The 19,337-nt window shown below is 43.3% G+C and overlaps 2 protein-coding genes across 3 annotated transcripts; both read left to right on the forward strand.

The window, feature by feature from the left end:
- Positions 1-579: 579 nt before the first annotated feature.
- LOC139572726 (acyl-CoA-binding domain-containing protein 7-like) lies at positions 580-12,207 on the forward strand. Of its 2 annotated transcripts, XM_071395441.1 has the most exons (6): positions 580-708; positions 3,355-3,472; positions 3,793-3,855; positions 4,388-4,661; positions 10,953-11,065; positions 11,727-11,993. In XM_071395441.1, the coding sequence occupies exons 1-4, from the start codon at positions 697-699 to the stop codon at positions 4,462-4,464; spliced, it is 270 nt and encodes an 89-aa protein (XP_071251542.1). In that variant the 5' UTR covers positions 580-696; the 3' UTR covers positions 4,465-4,661; positions 10,953-11,065; positions 11,727-11,993. The 2 variants fall into 2 exon arrangements, with proteins under 2 accessions (XP_071251542.1, XP_071251541.1); XM_071395440.1 differs by lacking the exons at positions 580-708; positions 3,355-3,472; positions 3,793-3,855; positions 4,388-4,661; positions 10,953-11,065 and adding an exon at positions 11,347-11,626 and having other exon boundaries at positions 11,727-12,207.
- A 244-nt stretch (positions 12,208-12,451) lies between these two features.
- LOC139572727 (zinc finger and BTB domain-containing protein 6-like) lies at positions 12,452-13,464 on the forward strand. Its single transcript, XM_071395442.1, has 2 exons — positions 12,452-12,703; positions 12,845-13,464. The coding sequence occupies exons 1-2, from the start codon at positions 12,603-12,605 to the stop codon at positions 13,167-13,169; spliced, it is 426 nt and encodes a 141-aa protein (XP_071251543.1). The 5' UTR covers positions 12,452-12,602; the 3' UTR covers positions 13,170-13,464.
- The last annotated feature ends 5,873 nt before the right edge of the window (positions 13,465-19,337 follow it).

Consider the following 19,337-nt stretch of genomic DNA (forward strand, 5'->3'; position numbering starts at 1 on the left):
GGCCGCGAGCAAAAGGCCACCAAACAATCTTCTAATATTATATTGACAATTTACTAAGAAAAATCAAAGCTATGTAATAACACTAGCTACAAACCATATGACCCATCAGAACCACTGGATGCTACCAAGCCTTCAGTCTCCTGAATCAGACCCTCAGATGCACAGACTTCTGAATCAGAAGAACCACAGACTGCTGAATTAAAACTGAGTGGAGTCCAGCTGAGCTCCAGTAGGATGGTAGCCTACCATATCTCATCCTCCATCAATCACTGTTTCTACATCCAAATTACAAAATATATATTTTTTTACCTAACACTGCCTCCAAACGCTAAACATGCCACAAATTAAATCCAAGTGAATTGTCCCTATATTAGAATATTCATTGAGCTACACAATCAATTTTATGCAGTATGATTTGGTCATGAAACGCGAAAAATCCAATATTGACTTGCATTGATGCGTGTCCATGTTAAATCTTATTTTATTTTAGCGTCCTTTACGCGCCGCGTCTCAGTATGTTTGGTCAGCCAATCAGCTGTCTATCCACCCCACTGCGGTCCCGAGTCCGGAGGCGTTGAGCGATATTTACTGTAAACTCCCAGTCTGTTACAGCTGCAGTCAGAGCTATTCACACAGCCGAGAGGACACGTTGGGCTAATACTACCTACAGTAGCCTACGGAGTTGAACTTTGCGAGATGTCTCTTCAGGTAGGCTATGTTTTCCCTGCACACTTGGCGTACACATTTTCTATCTAAGTGATGAGTCGATCTAGATAACGGGGTTAGGCCTACGTTTTTATAAGAGATGCGATTGGTCGACTGATGTGGTAGCTGGTGGTAGGTAGGCTTGTACATACACATATAGACTACGTTTACCGTTATGTTCTCTATTTACTGAGTCATGCCTGTGTATTGTTTTAAATGCGTATGAATTTTAGAGCTTGATTTGCTAGCCATCTCGGGATTATGCGCAAGGATGCTGAGGTGTATTGGATACCAGCTGTCGTCATCAACAGAGGCCCTTGAGATCAAATATTAATGTTTCTACAGACTAAGTATGCAGTGCTGTCACGCTTCCAAGACCAATAATAGCTAGGCTACTGTAACCTATTAGAATTAAACATTGCATGTACTACTTATTATAATTAAGCAATAATGTTGTTTCTGTGCTGCTCCCACTATGTACACAACACATTTTGCAGCGTTAAATCAACACTTAGAGTTAATTTTATCACCATCTCAGAGTACATATGGACCCACACTACAGAGTTTAAAAAGTACTTTTTTTTATAACACTTAAATGTAACACTCCGAAAGTGTAAAAAATGAACACTGCATTAAACTTGTCATTGTTACTCAAATGTAACACTATGGGATAATGAACTCTGTGTTATTTCTGTTCAACACTAGTGTTGATCAAGAGTTAACTCCTGTTAGTGTTAAACAAAAACACTGTTACACTGTTTTGGGTTTAAAGCCTAATTTGCATATTTCACATGGTGCCTTTTCTTTTTGAGGGAATGGTAGAGTTACCACCCATGACTATATTTGTTAGTGACAGAGACATTGTTGTTGAATTCTTTCATTTTAAAGGCCTGTGGCTTTCACCAAATAAGTACCTAGGTGAATGTTATCATTAAAATTAAACTTGACCAGCCGGCCGCGACCGGGAGGCCCATGGGGCGGCGCACAATTGGCCCAGCGTCGTCCGGGTTAGGGGGGGTTTGGCCGGCAGGGATATCCTTGTCTCATCGCGCACTAGCAACTCCTGTGGCGGGCCGGGCGCAGTGCAAGCTGACTAGGTCGCTAGGTGTACGGTGTTTCCTCCGACACATTGGTGCGGCTGGCTTCCGGGTTGGATGGGCATTGTGTCAAGAAGCAGTGCGGCTTGGTTGGGTTGTGTTTCGGAGGACGCATGGCTCTCGATCTTCGCCTCTCCCGAGTCCATACGGGAGTTGCAGCGATGAGACAAGACTGTAACTACTACCATTTGGATACCACGAAATTGGAGAGAAAAAAGGGGTAAAAAAAAAAATATATATATATATTAAACTTGACAATACATTACACATATCATAAGGCCTTACTTTGATGGCCTCGTTTTACCCTAACACAGTGGTGTTAAGAAACTCCTGGTTTACAGGCCACATTAGGCCTGCGTGTCACATTGTGGTGGCTTGCAAAGTGATGTGTAGTTCTTATTGTAATCCAGCCAGAGTTAAGATATCCAACAGTTGGAATTTTTATTCACCCGCAACCTACATTCAGAATGACTGTCACTGTTGGAAACTTGATTAAAAAAAAGACCTTAACCATTTGAACAGGAACAACTATTTCAGTAATGGGGGAAATACATCTAACCAACTGATTGTATTAAAAACCTAGAGTCACAGGTCCAATATACAGGGGCTCCCTGCATCTCAGTGCTAGAGGCATCACTACAGACCCTGGTTCGATTCTAGGTTGTATCACAACTGGCTGTGATTGGGAGTCCCATAGGGCGGCGCACGATTGGACCAGCGTCGTCCTGTTTTGGCTGGGGTAGGCCGCCATTGTATATAAGAATTTGTTCTTAACTTGCCTAGTTAAATAAATATAAAATAAATAAATACAGGTGTCTGAGTAAAGGGTCTGAATACTGATGTAAATGTGATATCTGTTTTTAATTTTTTATAAATGTGCAAAAATGTCTAAAAACTTGTTTTCACTTTGTCATTATGGGGTATTGTGTGTAGATTGATGAGGGTGAAATTATTTAATCAATTTTAGAATAAGGCTGCAACATAACAAAATGTGGAAAAAGTGAAGGGGTCTGAATACTTTCCGAATGCACTGTACATCCCTTTTTTATTTTGGTTGTACATTCATTTGATCTTACTACAGTGTAAGTTGGCCCAAAACCAACCAGATGAAAGTTGAAAGTTAAAACCAACCAGAAGAAAGTTGAAACAACCAGATGATCTTACAGTGTCAACTTTCTTCGGGTTGGTTTTGGGCCAACTTAACATTACACTGTAGTCAGATTGAATGAATGTACAACCAAATAGTATTTTGGTTTTATTAAAACTGCATGTGGAACAGAAATTAGTTTGGGGGTTTCCTTTCTGATTAGATGAATGTGCCCATTGTCCCATTTAGCCTTGCTGTTTTATTTGTTGATTGGAGATCTGTGTAAAGTAGATTATTCATGCAAACAAATTGGCATCCACAGCTCTAAATGGAATAAGGACCCACTGTTTGGCTGCTCAGTAGTGGGCAGTAATAGGCTGTAGATTAGGTTACATTCTGGAGTTTCTGTGCTGTATTGTTTTCCCATCTGTCCCTTTCCCTCCATTCTTCCATCTCTCCGTGCAGGCAGAGTTTGAGCGAGTAGCAGATGATGTGAAGAAGGTGAAGTCCAGACCTTCAGACCAGGAGCTGCTGGACATGTATGGTCTGTATAAGCAGGCCATATTTGGAGACATCAACATTGGTACGGTATTTTCTTTGTGCCATTTAAAACATGCTAATTGAAATACATAATTGTACAGAACATACACAAGTGAAACGACCATTACAATTATATGGAGAGAATAACAATTATTTTAGCAAATTCTGGCTAGATAGGGCACTCATCTCCCAGATATCAGAAAACTGCTTTCCAAAATGGCCAAATCAGATACCCACACTAGTATTGGTAGGCCAATAGAACATAAAACCTTAAATCTGGTCTGGTTCCTCTGAAGTTCTCTTAATTTTTTTTTACCAGTCACCACTGATGTCCTAAATACTGTCCTCTCTTGTTCTCCACAGACAAACCAGGCATGTTAGACATGAAGGGAAAAGCCAAGTGGGAGGCCTGGGATTATAGGAAAGGTAAAATAAAAATATTTTGTCTTCTCTCAGAATGTAAAAAAGGAATCACCTCCACCCTAGTCCTCCATCCTCTACCCTTGTTTCAGTCTTTGGAACATTCTAATCCAGTGATGAACATTTAGTGAACAGAATGCTACAGTAAGGGGTAATGATAACCCCCATCTAGAGATTGTACTTGGCATTGAAGGCTGCAATCACCATTCACCAACACGTTTAATTGAAAATAATATAATGTACACTGGTGCGTGTGCGAGTGATGATGTTGCTCTAATTTGAATGTATGTTACCAGACTTACAGAATCCAAGATGGTAGCCAATCAGTCTGTCCGTTTGTATATGTGATCCTTGAGTGCAGAGTTTTAAGCGTTTTTATCTTTTAATGACCCTGGTCCTGTTTACAGAAGCAACTACTTTTTACTTGAAGGTGGATGCTGTATATAACAACTATTATTTTTATATCTCAGTCTCTAATTTACTTATACAACGATTTCGGATTGAGAAGGCCTTTATTTTTTATTACACCTTTCTGGAGTTGGAGCTCGCCGTGTCAGGAGCGTCTGTCTGCGCGCAAGGCCTGCTACGCGAGCGCAGGTGCGCATTGAAGACTAGGAGCGGAGAAGCGGTTATCGGATTGGAAAACCTGATGCACCGTGGGCGGTGGGAAAATCTACCTTGTAATACACAACGTCTACTGGTCGTTGCACACCTGTGCTGATATACCTCTAAAAACAGGCATTATGTATCTGTTACTGTGCCTGCTCTTTACTCAATGCCATCCTGGATTAAATAGGCTGAATGATCAATGGGTGAGTGAATTATCTTCGCTTTATGCCCTACAATTTGCAAACACTCCGACGAGACCATCCTTTCAAAACCACTAGGAACTTGGTATCTCTGCAATTACATTTGTACCACTCTCAACGCAACTGGACCTAGACTTGATGGCATACTTCCCAAATCTCAAACTATTGAATTACTTTTTTTCTGTGTCGAAAGACTCAGTTCGTTATATTGACAATATTGCTGGCTCCGCCAAGTCCTCACGTATTGGGCAACTGAGATATATTGTTGTGCTTTTATTAATGATCTCTGGTAATGTGCGACCAAACCCTGGGCCTGTAGATACCATGCAATCTTTACCGACTCCCTATGATTGTAAAACAGAGCAGGTTTTGGCCTCTTGCATGTTAATGTCAGAATAATATATATTTTTAAATAGACATGATTAGAATATGGGCCAAAACGACAAATAGACGTAATGGTTTTATCAGAAACTTGGCTAAAGAAATCTGTGTCAAATAACGCGATTTCTATTGACGGGTACACGGTTTTTAGAACGGATCGGATTAGTAAAGGACGAGGGGTTTCAATTTATGTGAAATCCGAGTTTAACACCTCTGAAATGATCTCGATTACCAAAGCCAAACATTTTGAATTGCTTGCGGTTAAAGTGAACATGTACAAGGACTCCCACATCACTGTAGTCGGCTGCTACAGACCGGCTTCGGGACACGCACTAAACGCTCTTTCTGATGTCCTGCACAAGCTAAATGACTCTGAATTCATTATTTTAGAAGATTTGAACTGGGACATGCTTACATCTGTATCCGACTCTTTTAAAGAACAGTATGACTCTCTGAATCTCGCTCAATTAATTAATGCGCCTACAAGACCGAATCCCAGAGCACCTAACAAATCAACGCTATTGAACATTATTCTAACGAATACCCCTCCCAAATACACATCGACTGGAATATTCTGTAATGATGTCAGTGATCACTGTGCAATTGCTTGTTAGAAATACAAAAGTGACCAAACCACGTTATATTTTTAAAATACATTTTAGACAGTTTGATGAGCAAGCGTTCTTACATGATATGTACCATAATATTGACAGTAAATCTGATTCCCGATGTTGACACTGCCTGGGACTATTTTTATATGAAATTTGTGTCGATTTGTGATAAGCATGCCCCTGTGAAGAAATGTAGAATCAGTGGAATGGACAATCCCTGGTTTTCAGATAACTTGGCAGAATTAATTAGAAAGAGAAATATCTCTTGGGCTCAAGCTAGACATACAAATGCTCCTGTTGACTGGACCTATTTCAGAGCGCTAAGAAACAAATGCACAGGATTGATCAGGAAATCCGAATCAGATTACTATTTAAATGCTGTCACAGAGAGCCTAAACACCCCAACCAAGTTCTGGAAGCTAATCAAATCAGTGTCAGGTTCTAATGTATCCTCTGGCCTTCCTGACAATTTAATGTAGGGGTTTTTAAGAAGCATTTCATATCTGCTGGGTCAGTTTTTGATAATGGTGGAACCCAGGCCTCTAATGTAAGCTCTGTTACAGTAAACTATGATATAGGCCCTCATGTGAACCATTTTAATTTTGAGCCTGTTTCTTATACTGACGTCTATAAAGCACTAAAGGCTATAGACACTAAACAGTGCAGGTCCAGACAACCTGGACCCCTACCCCTTAAAGATAGAAGCTGGTATTATTACTGAACCTGTGGCTCACATTTTCAACTTGAGTCTCTTGACCTATTCCATACCCAGCATTTGGAAATCAGCTTATGTCCTCCCACTGCTAAAGGGTGGAGATCCCTCAGATGCTAATAACTGTCGTCCTATGTCTAAACTCCCTGTCCTGGCCAAGGTCTATGAATCCCTAGTGATGATACAGTTATATATTCATGTGCTCCTTCTCTGGTTCAGGCTGTTGAAGAGCTCCAGACTGCTTTTTGGTCACTGCAGGCCTCCCTTTATGGCCTCAAACTGGTCTTGAATATACAAAAAACTAAATTCATGACTTTTACCAGAGCTAGAACTCTGCCAGAGAATGTTAGCAGCCTCCTCCCTAAGTTTGTTTTGTTCACTGCTTTAGCACACTCTGCCAACCCGGATGTTTTAGCCGTGTCTGAATCCTGGCTTAGAAAGACCACCAAAAACTCAGATATTTTCATCCCCAATTACAAGATTTTCAGACAAGATAGAACGGCCAAAGGGGGCGGTGTTGCAATCTACTGCAAAGACTGCCTGCAGAGTTCTGTCTTACTATCCAGGTCTGTTCCCAAACAATTTGAACTTCTACTTTTAAAAATCCACCTCTCTAAAAACAAGTCTCTCACCGTTGCCGCCTGCTATAGACCACCCTCTGCCCCCAGCTGTGCTCTGGACACTATATGTGAACTGATTGCCCCCCATCTATCTTCAGAGTTCGTGCTGCTAGGCGACCTAAATTTGAACATGCTCAAAACCCCAGCCACCCTACAATCTAAGCTTGATGCCCTCAATCTCACACAAATTATCAATGAACCTACCAGGTACCACCCCAATTCCGTAAACTCGGGTACCCTCATAGATATCATCCTAACAAACTTGCCCTCCAAATACACCTCTGCTGTTTTCAACCAAGATCTCAGCGATCACTGCCTCATTGCCTGTATCCGTAATGGGTCAGCGGTCAAACGACCTCCACTCATCACTGTCAAACGCTCCCTGAAACACTTCAGCGAGCAGGCCTTTCTAATCGACCTGGCCGGGGTATCCTGGAAGGATATCGATCTCATCCCGTCAGTAGAGGATGCCTGGTCATTTTTTAAAAATGCCTTCCTCACCATCTTGAATAAGCATGCCCCATTCAAGAAATTTAGAACCAGGAACAGATATAGCCCTTGGTTCTCTCCTGACCTGACTGCCCTTAACCAACAGAAAAACATCCTATGGCGTTCTGCATTAGCATCGAACAGCCCCCGTGATATGCAACTTTTCAGGGAAGCCAGAAACCAATATACACAGGCAGTTAGAACAGCCAAGGCTAGCTTTTTCAAGCAGAAATTTGCTTCCTGCAACACAAATTCAAAAAAGTTCTGGGACACCGTAAAGTCCATGGAGAATAAGAACACCTCCTCCCAGCTTCCAACCGCTCTGAAGATAGGAAACACTGTCACCACCGACAAATCCACTATAATTGAGAATTTCAATAAGCATTTTTCCACGGCTGGCCATGCTTTCCATCTGGCTGCCCCTACCCCGGACAACAGCACTGCCCTCCCCTCTGCTACTCGCCCAAGCTTCCCCCATTTCTCTTTCTCCCAAATACAGTCAGCTGATGTCCTAAATGAGCTGCAAAATCTGGACCCTTACAAATCAGCCGGGCTAGATAATCTGGACCCTTTCTTTCTAAAACTATCTGCTGAAATTGTTGCCACCCCTATTACTAGCCTCTTCAACCTCTCTTTCGTGTCGTCCGAGATCCCCAAAGATTGGAAAGCAGCTGCGGTTATCCCCCTCTTCAAAGGGGGGGACACCCTTGACCCTAACTGCTACAGACCTATATCTATCCTACCCTGCCTTTCTAAGGTCTTCGAAAGCCAAGTCAACAAACAGATTACCGACCATTTCGAATCCCACCACACCTTCTCCGCTATGCAATCTGGTTTCAGAGCTGGTCATGGGTGCACCTCAGCCACGCTCAAGGTCATAAACGACATCGTAACCGCCATCGATAGGAAACAATACTGTGCAGCCGTATTCATTGACCTGGCCAAGGCTTTTGACTCTGTCAATCACCACATCCTCATTGGCAGACTCGACAGCCTTGGTTTCTCTAATGATTGCCTCGCCTGGTTCACCAACTACTTCTCTGATCGAGTTCAGTGTGTCAAATCGGAGGGTCTGTTGTCCGGGCCTCTGGCAGTCTCTATGGGGGTGCCACAGGGTTCAATTCTTGGACCGACTCTCTTCTCTGTATACATCAATGATGTCGCTCTTGCTGCTGGTGATTCTCTGATCCACCTCTACGCAGACGACACTATTCTGTATACTTCTGGCCCTTCTTTTGACACTGTGTTAACAACTCTCCAGGCGAGCTTCAATGCCATACAACTCTCCTTCCGTGGCCTCCAACTGCTCTTAAATACAAGTAAAACCAAATGCATGCTCTTCAACCGATCGCTGCCTGCCCCTGCCCGCCTGTCCAACATCACTACTTTGGACGGTTCTGACTTAGAATATGTGGACAACTACAAATACCTAGGTGTCTGGTTAGACTGTAAACTCTCCTTCCAGACTCACATCAAACATCTCCAATCCAAAGTCAAATCTAGAATTGGCTTCCTATTCCGCAACAAAGCATCCTTTACTCATGCTGCCAAACATACCCTTGTAAAACTGACCATCCTACCAATCCTCGACTTCGGTGATGTCATTTACAAAATAGCCTCCAAAACCCTACTCAATAAATTGGATGCAGTCTATCACAGTGCCATCCGTTTTGTCACCAAAGCCCCATATACTACCCACCACTGCGACCTGTACACTCTCGTTGGCTGGCCCTCGCTTCATACTCGTCGCCAAACCCACTGGTTCCAGGTCATCTACAAGACCCTGCTAGGTAAAGTCCCCCCTTATCTCTGCTCGCTGGTCACCATAGCAGCACCTATCTGTAGCACGCGCTCCAGCAGGTATATCTCTCTAGTCACCCCCAAAACCAATTCTTCCTTTGGACGCCTCTCCTTCCAGTTCTCTGCTGCCAATGACTGGAACGAACTACAAAAATCTCTGAAATTGGAAACACCTATCTCCCTCACTAGCTTTAAGCACCAGCTGTCAGAGCAGCTCATAGATTACTGCACCTGTACATAACCCATCTACAATTTAGCCCAAACAACTACCTCTTTACCTACTGTATTTATTTTATTAATTTATTTTGCTCCTTTGCACCCCATTATTTTCTGTCTCTACTTTGCACTTTCTTCCGCTGCAAACCAACCATTCCAGGGTTTTTTTTTAGTTTTATTTTACTTGCTGTGTTGTATTCACTTCACCTCCATGGCCTTTTATATTTTTATTTATTTATTTTATTTATTTATACATATATTTGTTTGCCTTCACCTCCCTTATCTCACCTCACTTGCTCACATTGTATATAGACTTATTTTTTTTTCACTGTATTATTGACTATATGTTTGTTTTACTCCATGTGTAACTATGTGTTGTTGTATGTGTCGAACTGCTTTGCTTTATCTTGGCCAGGTCGCAATTGTAAATGAGAACGTGTTCTCAATTTGCCTACCTGGTTAAATAAAGGTTAAATAAAAAATAAATAAATAAATAAAAAATTGTCACATCTGGTGGCTTATCCATTGAAAAAGTGTCATCCTACAAATACCTAGGTATTTGGTTGGATGACAAGTTGTCCTTTAAAGTTAATGTGGATAATCTTGTGACAAAGCTTAACTTGAAATTGGGTTTTTATCTTAGTAATAAGGCTTGCTTCCCGCTTCTGGCTAGAAAGAAGAAAATGATTCATTTTTTCTCCTTAGATTGAACTTTCTTGACTTTTAAAATGTGGAGTTTATTTGATATCAACCCCTATGCACTTTTGGGATGTTGAATTTATGATTTAATAAAACGTTGTTTTAAATTACGCTCAGTCTATTTTATTTGTAGATATATGGTGATAAACAAGGGTAATATTCTATATTTTATATGTTCCTGTCTTCTAACCTCTAAAGATGACACACACACTATTGAGATAAACACTGGGTGATTCATTAACAATGCAAAAGCTCACTAAGCATGTAAACATAATGAACAGTGTTTCCCATAACATTATTTTATCAAATAAAGAATTAATGAGTTTTTAAAGGGTAGCGCTCTCTCACTCACTCAGACAAGTAAGGTCCCCACCACCCCTATAGCTCTGCGGCCCTCCTAATAAATATCTCTGCTATTAAGCCCTGTTGGCCACCACAAGACTTGCAGGGCTAGTTTGCAGCCTAGGTTGAAAATAACAGTCATTATTTTTAACCTAGGTTGCAGCTAGGAACTTTAATTTACTTGGTTGCCTGGGAATCACATTTCTGGAACGGACTTGTGCCTCACTTCCTGTTTATGTGTCTTTGTAGCAGAGATGGAATGGAAATTCCAATCCTCCAGTATCTCTGTTGTAGCTAGCTGGTATGCAATGAAATGTCGCTTGCTACTGAAATTTAGTTGGCTAGCTTTAAGCCATAGAAAATATTTGGGCTATGTTATATAAATGGACATGTTTTCTACTTTATTATGTATGTAAACACATAGGTCGACAAGACGGAGCCATGAAGGACAGACAGCATGGTTGTTCAGGAGAGGGGTTTAAAACCGTCACTGTTGATTGGCCAGACAGCAACTGTACCACTGAAGAACGTTAACAAGTAAGTCAGCGAGCTAGCTAAGTGTGCTGAGACTTGCGTTACATCGACGGACCCCATCGCCTGTTCCAATACGGTTCGTGACTGTACTGTAAAAACTTGCCATAACAAACACAAGGACTGGGTCAGATATGTTTCACCAACTTCCAATGAGAGATCAGGACCGATTGAGACTATGGCTAGTTGCCCTGAACATTAACGCCAATACTCTGACTGACGACCTCAGAAAGTTACTAGTATGCTCAGAACATTTTTCCAGGGGACTATGAGAGAATGGAACTGTCAAGCAGTAAGATTAAAAGTTATGTCCCATCAGTGGGCATTCTATGCACGACATGTAGGCAAGCCATATAAACGGACATGTTTTCTAATTCTTTATTATTGTGTTAAGAGGGAGCCATGGAGGACAGACATCATGGTTGGTCAGGAGAGGGTATTAACACAGTCACTGTTGATAGGCCAGATGGCAGCAGTGCCACTGAAGAATGTTGTCCGTCCATTGAGGAGGACCAGTGCGTGAACATTCAGCCCAGAAGCTCAAATGAGTTGAACCACGGAGAACAGGTTATGATGCTGCTGTATGAGATAGGTTTCAGCATGCATATGAATCAAACACACTTCATCATGTAGCCAATAACACTGATCTCTGTTTTCCTTTGATTAGGTGAGTGAAGTGTCAGTGGTCCTGCCGCGTGAATACAGAGACGTAGACGACAGCTGTTCCCTGAGGATGGAGGGGAACAGGTCTGTGAAGCAGGAGACTAGAAGTGTTGCCTCCTATAGCGAGGAAGAGAAGAAGCTGTTGGCTGCCATGGTGTTTGAGAAGGGGGAACTGGAGCTGACTGGCTCTCTGGTGACTGAGGTGACTGAGGATCTACAGTACAGTGATGCAGACACTGCACCCAACAGGGAGGAAAGGGCTCTGTACCTAGAGGAGGAGAAAGGAGATGAGAGACAGGCAGATGAAGGGACTGCCCAGCAGAGAGGAGCGGCAGGCTAATGCTGAGTGGGAACCCTCAGTGGAGCCGGAGGTGACTTTAGATTCTGTGTGTGAGTGAGTGAGAGACGGCGCGTGAGCGGGCCTACACTCCACGCTGACACAAGAAGCTGTGTGTGTGATGGCCAGCCCTGAGGAGCCTGTTGGGTTTGACAAACTCTGCATGCGGTTCCACGACCTCGACAGTTATGAGGAGCACGTCCGTCGAGAGCACTCCAAACGTTCACGGCCTCTCTGTCCTGACTGTGGCATCCTCATCTCAATGTTACTCAGTGTGGGGCATCAGTGTGAACAAGTTCAAGCTGTTCCGCTGTTCTGTCTGTGGGAAGCGCTATGTGGATGAAGCTGGCCTTAAGCATCACCAGAGGCTTCACCATCAAGAGCATGTCTACTGTAAGTTCTGCCTCAAGCCATTCAAGGCCAGGGAAGACAAGCGGACCCACGAGAAGGACGACCACCGGGTCAAAAAGTTGCACTATAGGTGCTCCAAATGCCCCTTGGGATTTTACAACATCTTGAAACGGAACCACCATCTCAGAGAGCATGAGTCCAAGAGACATTTGTAACACGTGCTACAAGGAATTTCCCCAACTTAGCAAGCTTGAGAGGCACGAGCTGAGCTACAGTGACAACAAATCTTTCAGGTTGGTGTTTTATACTGCATTCTCTGTTAGTTTCATACTGAACACATCTCCCTCTGAAATGTCTGTTTTGTTTGTTTGTATTATCAGCTGAAAGTGGACTGCAAAGTGTTAGTGTTTTCCATTACGTTCTGCTCCTGCTAGGTGTCAGGTGTGCCAGCGTCCCTTTGTCCAGGCCAGCCAGCTGAAGTCTTACCTGCACGTCCACACTGGGGAGAAGCCCTTCAAATGCCAGTGCTGCGTCAAGAGCTTTAACCACAACGTCAGCCTCAAGAACCTCGTCACACGCTATCACCAAGGGGAGAGTGGGGAGGGAGTGGAGGTGGGAGAGCGGAGGAGCAGGCGACAGTGGAACTATGACCCTGAGGAGGAGGAGCGTCAGAATGAGAGTGATTCTGACTTTGACCTGGAGGAAGAGGAGAAGACAGGGAGTAAAGGGAAAGGTAGTGGAGGAGGGGGGCACTGGTAGAAGCCTCTAGGAGAGATACATGTGGACACTGTTGAAAAGCTGGATACATTATCATCACCACCCCAGAGAGAACCAGACCAGAACCAGGAGCCACCTACCGGTGTCATTAAAAAAAGTCTTATCGGTTTTGTCATGACCATAATGTTTTGTCATGACCATAATGTTTTGTCATGACCATAATGTTTTGGCTTTGAACATTTCTTAGAACTCTTGAGGCTTTTGTTTTTGTTTTAAAAATATATATTGTTAAAGAAATGTGTTTCACTGTTCTACATCATCAAATGTCCAGGAAAAATCTGATGGGTTTGTGAAGTGAATATGTTACAAAGAATTTGCTGGACCAGCCCACTAGTTAAGAAGCACAGAGATAACCTCATCTTGGATATAACCAGCGAGGAAGCAAGAGGCTTGACTCCGCTCTAAAGTCTGTCAGTGCAAAAATACAGTGTTAACCCGTGGAATTGGGGATTTTTTTTTAATGGAGGTCAATGAAAGAATGTCGAATTTGGTCAACAGTTAAATAAAGGTTACATAAAAAAACATCAAATTAAATTTCTAATTTGCTACAATGTTTAATTTGATCGAATTGAAGTTTCATCATGTTTATGTGATACGAATTTACTGATAAGTGGCATTTCGGAAACTTGGAGAAAAACAATTTTATAATGGAGTCGTGCTTGTTGTTCTCACACATATCTGCCCTCTTATTGGCTAGAGTATTTATTTAGTCATTTATTTTACCCCCAGTCCAGTTGAGGGCCACACTACACCTTTTGAGTGTAGTTCGCCATAAAACCCAAAGAAGAATACCTAGCTCTTGCTCTGTGCCTACATTCCCGCACAGTAGGTGGCGGCATGCACTTAAACGTTTGTTTGCAGACCGCCTTGACATAGAAGACAGCGAGAAAGGGATTAGTTATAAATATCTTTGAATGAGTCCTTTAACTATCCCTATATTTAGACGTCTGTTAACATGGCTGACTCCCAGAAGCATCCGTTAATTTTATACCTCAGTAATCCTGCACCACCAGAGACCGAAGGCAGCTGTCAATGTTCACGTTAGGCTGCGTTTATATATTTTTTAATGGCGGTTTGATCGCGGGGGAGGCACTAGTAATATCTGCAGTTTTCGGTTTGGTTATTTGTTTTAAGTGTATTAGTCTGTAAAGAAATCTATTTGCCAAAATTCGTCATCTCCCATGTCTTATTCGACTAGTAGTTGTTCAGAAATGTTTATTGCTTGCCTACATTTTACTCCCTCTATGTTTAATATAACACATTCATTATTAATTTCGGTTGCTTATCAAATTGCAGACGTTACTAGTGCCTCCCTCGGCACAACACCGGAATTGATATGAGATGCCCTCAATTTTTTTGCATACAAGCAATTCCATGGTAAAGGAATTGCGCTCAGACACCGATGTTTCACTTAAAAGGTAAGCTGGACAGGCTGGACCCTGATGGAGGCACAGAAGTTGGGGGACGGGGGGAGGAGGGAAACAGATGGCAGGACTGGGTAGGAGGGAGGGGAGGTTGGACAGAGGAAGCCTCGGCAGCAGGTAGCTTACCTTCTGGACTGAGTGGGAGATGTGGGTTGGAGGAGAGGGAGCAAAGAGAGTGGAGGAGAAAGTGCAATGATGATGATGATCCTGAAGAAGAGGAGGAGAGGCAGCGAGAGAGTGACTATGACCTGGAGGAGGAGGAGAAGATGGGGAGTAGTGAAGGGGGTAGAGGTAAAGACTGAGGGAGAGGAGGTAGTCACTAGCAGAGGCTTACGGGACAGGCTAGGCATTGCTGTTGGAGAGCTGGGTGGACAGAAAGGCCAAGAATATATTCATTAGTACACACCAAAACGTTTTGCAACCTGTTTTGGCCTGTTTTATTCTGATTCGTTCCTAGTGAATATGAATCAAGACTAAGAGCAGGAAACATCTCCCGGCACTAGAATTTGTTATCCTCAAGTTCTGACTTTGAACTGTTCCAGATTCCCAGAATCTGATTGAACCTAGTCCTGGACTAAAATGCAGATCAATGGACATGCTTTCAATTGCAGGACTAAGCGTAATCTGTTTCTGGGACACCCGTCCTGGAGTTTTTATTTTATTTTTAATAATACACAAATGTATGGTACAACCTGGCCATTGTTGATTAAATGTGGCGTTGTCTTTAAAATTACACTGTTTCTGTACTCTATTGTGACATGGCCATCACTGGAAACAGAAACTCCTTTCCATAAAATATGGCAGAATGTTCTAACTAGTTTTCATTGGGAAGCAGAGCATTTATTTGAACAAAAACAGTCACGTGTTTTGCATTTGAAAACATAATCCTTCTCATTACTCCAAATTGTTTACTTAAGTCACTTTTGTTTTGATCCGACGTCGCAGTCCGCCAGACCAGAGTAAACATAGGTGTTGTGTTTTTTTCACAGTGGAGAGAACAGCAAACATGGAAAACGCCTGGCATGCTTTCTCCTTTGACCGGTAATGCGTAAGCCTCAACTTTCAGTCATTCTAGCGAACTACCATATTCTACTATCAAGTTACCATTCAGTAGCTGAAGAGCTATGTTGATTTAGCATGTCTAGTTTTGGACAGGTAAAGTTGGTTCTGCAGGCTTCATTGAAATGTAAATTGGCCTACTCAAAAGACAAGACATTTGCAAAAATGGATCAATTCATAACAATGTTATTTGTTTATAGGTAAAGGCTGTGGATCCGAAGGTAACCACCCTCGTTTCGGCACGCCCCTTTGGCCTCTTCCCCAGAGCTGAGGATCCAAATCACGTTTGGCACGTTTGTTAAACACATCTTTGTGTATTTAATTTTTTAATTGATCTTTTGAGTTATGTACAGTGTTGTTTTGAATGATGTACTGGGAGTGAATTTTAGAGCAGATGGTGTTAACTTGCGTAGGCCTGCCTGTGTTTTATTTCAAAGCACATTTTGGCACAACGCTGTTGAGTTTTGGCGGCAGGAGAGAAATGCGACCATTCGCACAATCATCCTAAAATCTCATAAATGAGGTGGTGTTTTGTCTTACAGTAACGTTATGCTATTATAATTGGTTATGTACAATCCCATAACTATGTGATCTTGCAGACATTGCTTAAGCTTTGATCTAACTTTGATCTAACCGGGCCTTCACGACTGGACTACTGACGTTATCTGCCCTAGGGAGTTATCCAACTGGCCCCTCTTTCGCAATGTAACCTGAACGCCCATCTGCGGCCCGCTAATCGTTAGCTGTCTTATCGGCTGCTATCTGAATAGGTCTATCGGACAATTTTCTTGGGCCACAATAACTATAACTATTTTGCCAATTAGATTGGTCCCCTCTACCACACGGAACCCCACTAATCTACCGACGGAAACGCACGAGGTGGCTAAAAACAGACCTCCATCTTCTGTAAGTTTGCTACCCATGGCCCGGCTAGCTGTCTGAATCGCCGTGACCCCAACCAACCTCACTACTCACTGGACCCTTATGATCACTCGGCTAAGCATGCCTCTCCTTAATGTCAATATGCCTTGTCCATTGCTGTTCTGGTTAGTGTTCATTGGCTTATTTCACTGTAGAGCCTCTAGCCCTGTTCATTATACCTTATCCAACCTTTCAGTTCCACCACCCACACATGCGATGACATCACCTGGTTTCAATTATGTTTCTAGAGACAATATCTCTCTCATCATCACTCAATGCCTAGGTTTACCTCCACTGTATTAACATCCTACCATACCTTTGTCTGTACATTATACCTTGAAGCTATTTTATCGCCCCCAGAAACCTGCTCCTTTTACTCTCTGTTCCGGACGTCCTAGACGACCAATTCTCATAGCTTTTAGCCGTACCCTTATCCTACTCCTCCTCTGTACCTCTGGTGATGTAGAGGTCAATCCAGGCCCTGCAGTGCCTAGCTCCACCCATATTCCCTGGGCGCTCTCTTGTTGACCTCTGTAACCGTAATAGCCTTGGTTTCATGCATGTTAGAAGCCTCCTCCCTAAGTTTGTTTTATTCACTGCTTTAGCACACTCTGCCAACCCGGATGTCCTAGCCTTGTTTGAATCCTGGTTTAGGAAGACCACCAAAAACTCTGAAATCTTCATCCCTAACTACAACATTTTCAGACAAGATAGAACGGCCAAAGGGGGCGGTGTTGCAATCTTCTGCAGAGTTAGTCTGCAGAGTTCTGTCCTACTATCCAGGTCTGTACCCAAACAATTTGAATTTCTACTTTTAAAAATCCACCTCTCTAAAAACAAGTCTCTCACCGTTGCCGCCTGCTATAGACCACCCTTTGCCCCAGCTGTGCTCTGGACACCATATGTGAACTGATTGCCCCCCATCTATCTTCAGAGCTCGTGCTGTTAGGTGACCTAAACTGGGACATGCTTAACACCCCAGCCATCCTACAATCTAAGCTTGATGCCCTCAATCTCACACAAATGATCAATGAACCTACTAGGTACCACCCCAAAGCCATAAACACGGGCACCCTCATAGATATCATCCTAACCAACTTGCCCTCTAAATACACCTCTGCTGTTTTCAACCAAAATCTCAGCGATCACTGCCTCATTGCCTGCATCCATAATGGGTCAGCGGTCAAACGACTTCCACTCATCACTGTCAAACGCTCCCTGAAACACTTCAACGAGCAGGCCTTTCTAATCGACCTGGCCCGGGTATCCTGGAAGGATATTGACCTCATCCCATCAGTAGAGGATGCCTGGTTATTTTTTTTTAAATGCCTTCCTCACCATCTTAAATAAGCATGCCCCATTCAAGAAATTTAGAACCAGGAACAGATATAGCCCTTGGTTCTCTCCAGACCTGACTGCCCTTAACCAACACAAAAACATCCTTTGGCGTTCTGCATTAGCATCGAACAGCCCACGTGATATGCAACTTTTCAGGGAAGTTAGAAACCAATATACACAGGCAGTTAGAAAAGCCAAGGCTAGCTTTTTCAAGCAGAAATTTGCTTCCTGCAACACAAACTCAAAAAAGTTCTGGGACACTAAAGTCCATGGAGAATAAGAACACCTCCTCCCAGCTGCCCACTGCACTGAGGATAGGAAACTCTGTCACCACCGATAAATCCACTATAATTGAGAATTTCAATAAGCATTTTTCTACGGCTGGCCATGCTTTCCACCTGGCTACCCCTACCCCGGTCAACAGCCCTGCAACCCCACAGCAACTCTCCCAAGCCTTCCCCATTTCTCCTTTTCCCAAATCCAGTCAGCTGATGTTCTGAAAGAGCTGCAAAATCTGGACCCCTACAAATCAGCCGGGCTAGACAATCTGGACCCTTTCTTTCGAAAATTATCTGCCAAAATTATTGCAACCCCTATTTCTAGCCTGTTCAACCTCTCTTTCGTGTCGTCTGAGATCCCCAAAGATTGGAAAGCAGCTGCGGTCATCCCCCTCTTCAAAGGGGGGGACACTCTTGACCCAAACTGCTACAGACATATCTATCCTACCCTGCCTTTCTAAGGTCTTCGAACGCCAAGTCAACAAACAGATTACCAACCATTTTGAATCCCACCGCACCTTCTCCGCTATGCAATCTGGTTTCAGAGCTGGTCATGGGTGCACCTCAGCCACGCTCAAGGTCCTAAACTAAACTACTAAACTACTTCAACAGCTCAGACACAAGAGGTATGTGGCAGGGTCTACAGTCAATCACGGATTACAAAAAGAAAACCAGCCCCGTCGCGGACCAGGATGTCTTGCTCCCAGACAGGCTAAACAACTTTTTTGCCCGCTTTGAGGACAATACAGTGCCACTGACACGGCCCCCTACCAAAACCTGCGGGCTCTCCTTCACTGCAGCCGAGGTGAGTAAAACATTTAAACGTGTTAACCCTCGCAAGGCTGCAGGCCCAGACGGCATTCCCAGCCGCGTCCTCAGAGCATGCGCAGACCAGCTGGCTGGTGTGTTTACGGACATATTCAATCAATCCTTATCCCAGTCTGCTGTTCCCACATGCTTCAAGAGGGCCACCATTGTTCCTGTTCCCAAGAAAGCTAAGGTAACTGAGCTAAACGACTACCGCCCCGTAGCACTCACTTCCGTCATCATGAAGTGCTTTGAGAGACTAGTCAAGGACCATATCACCTCCACCCTACCGGACACCCTAGACCCACTCCAATTTGCTTACC

This window comes from Salvelinus alpinus, chromosome 4 (assembly GCF_045679555.1).
Source record: "Salvelinus alpinus chromosome 4, SLU_Salpinus.1, whole genome shotgun sequence".
In the NCBI taxonomy this organism is placed as follows: Eukaryota; Metazoa; Chordata; class Actinopteri; order Salmoniformes; family Salmonidae; genus Salvelinus; species Salvelinus alpinus.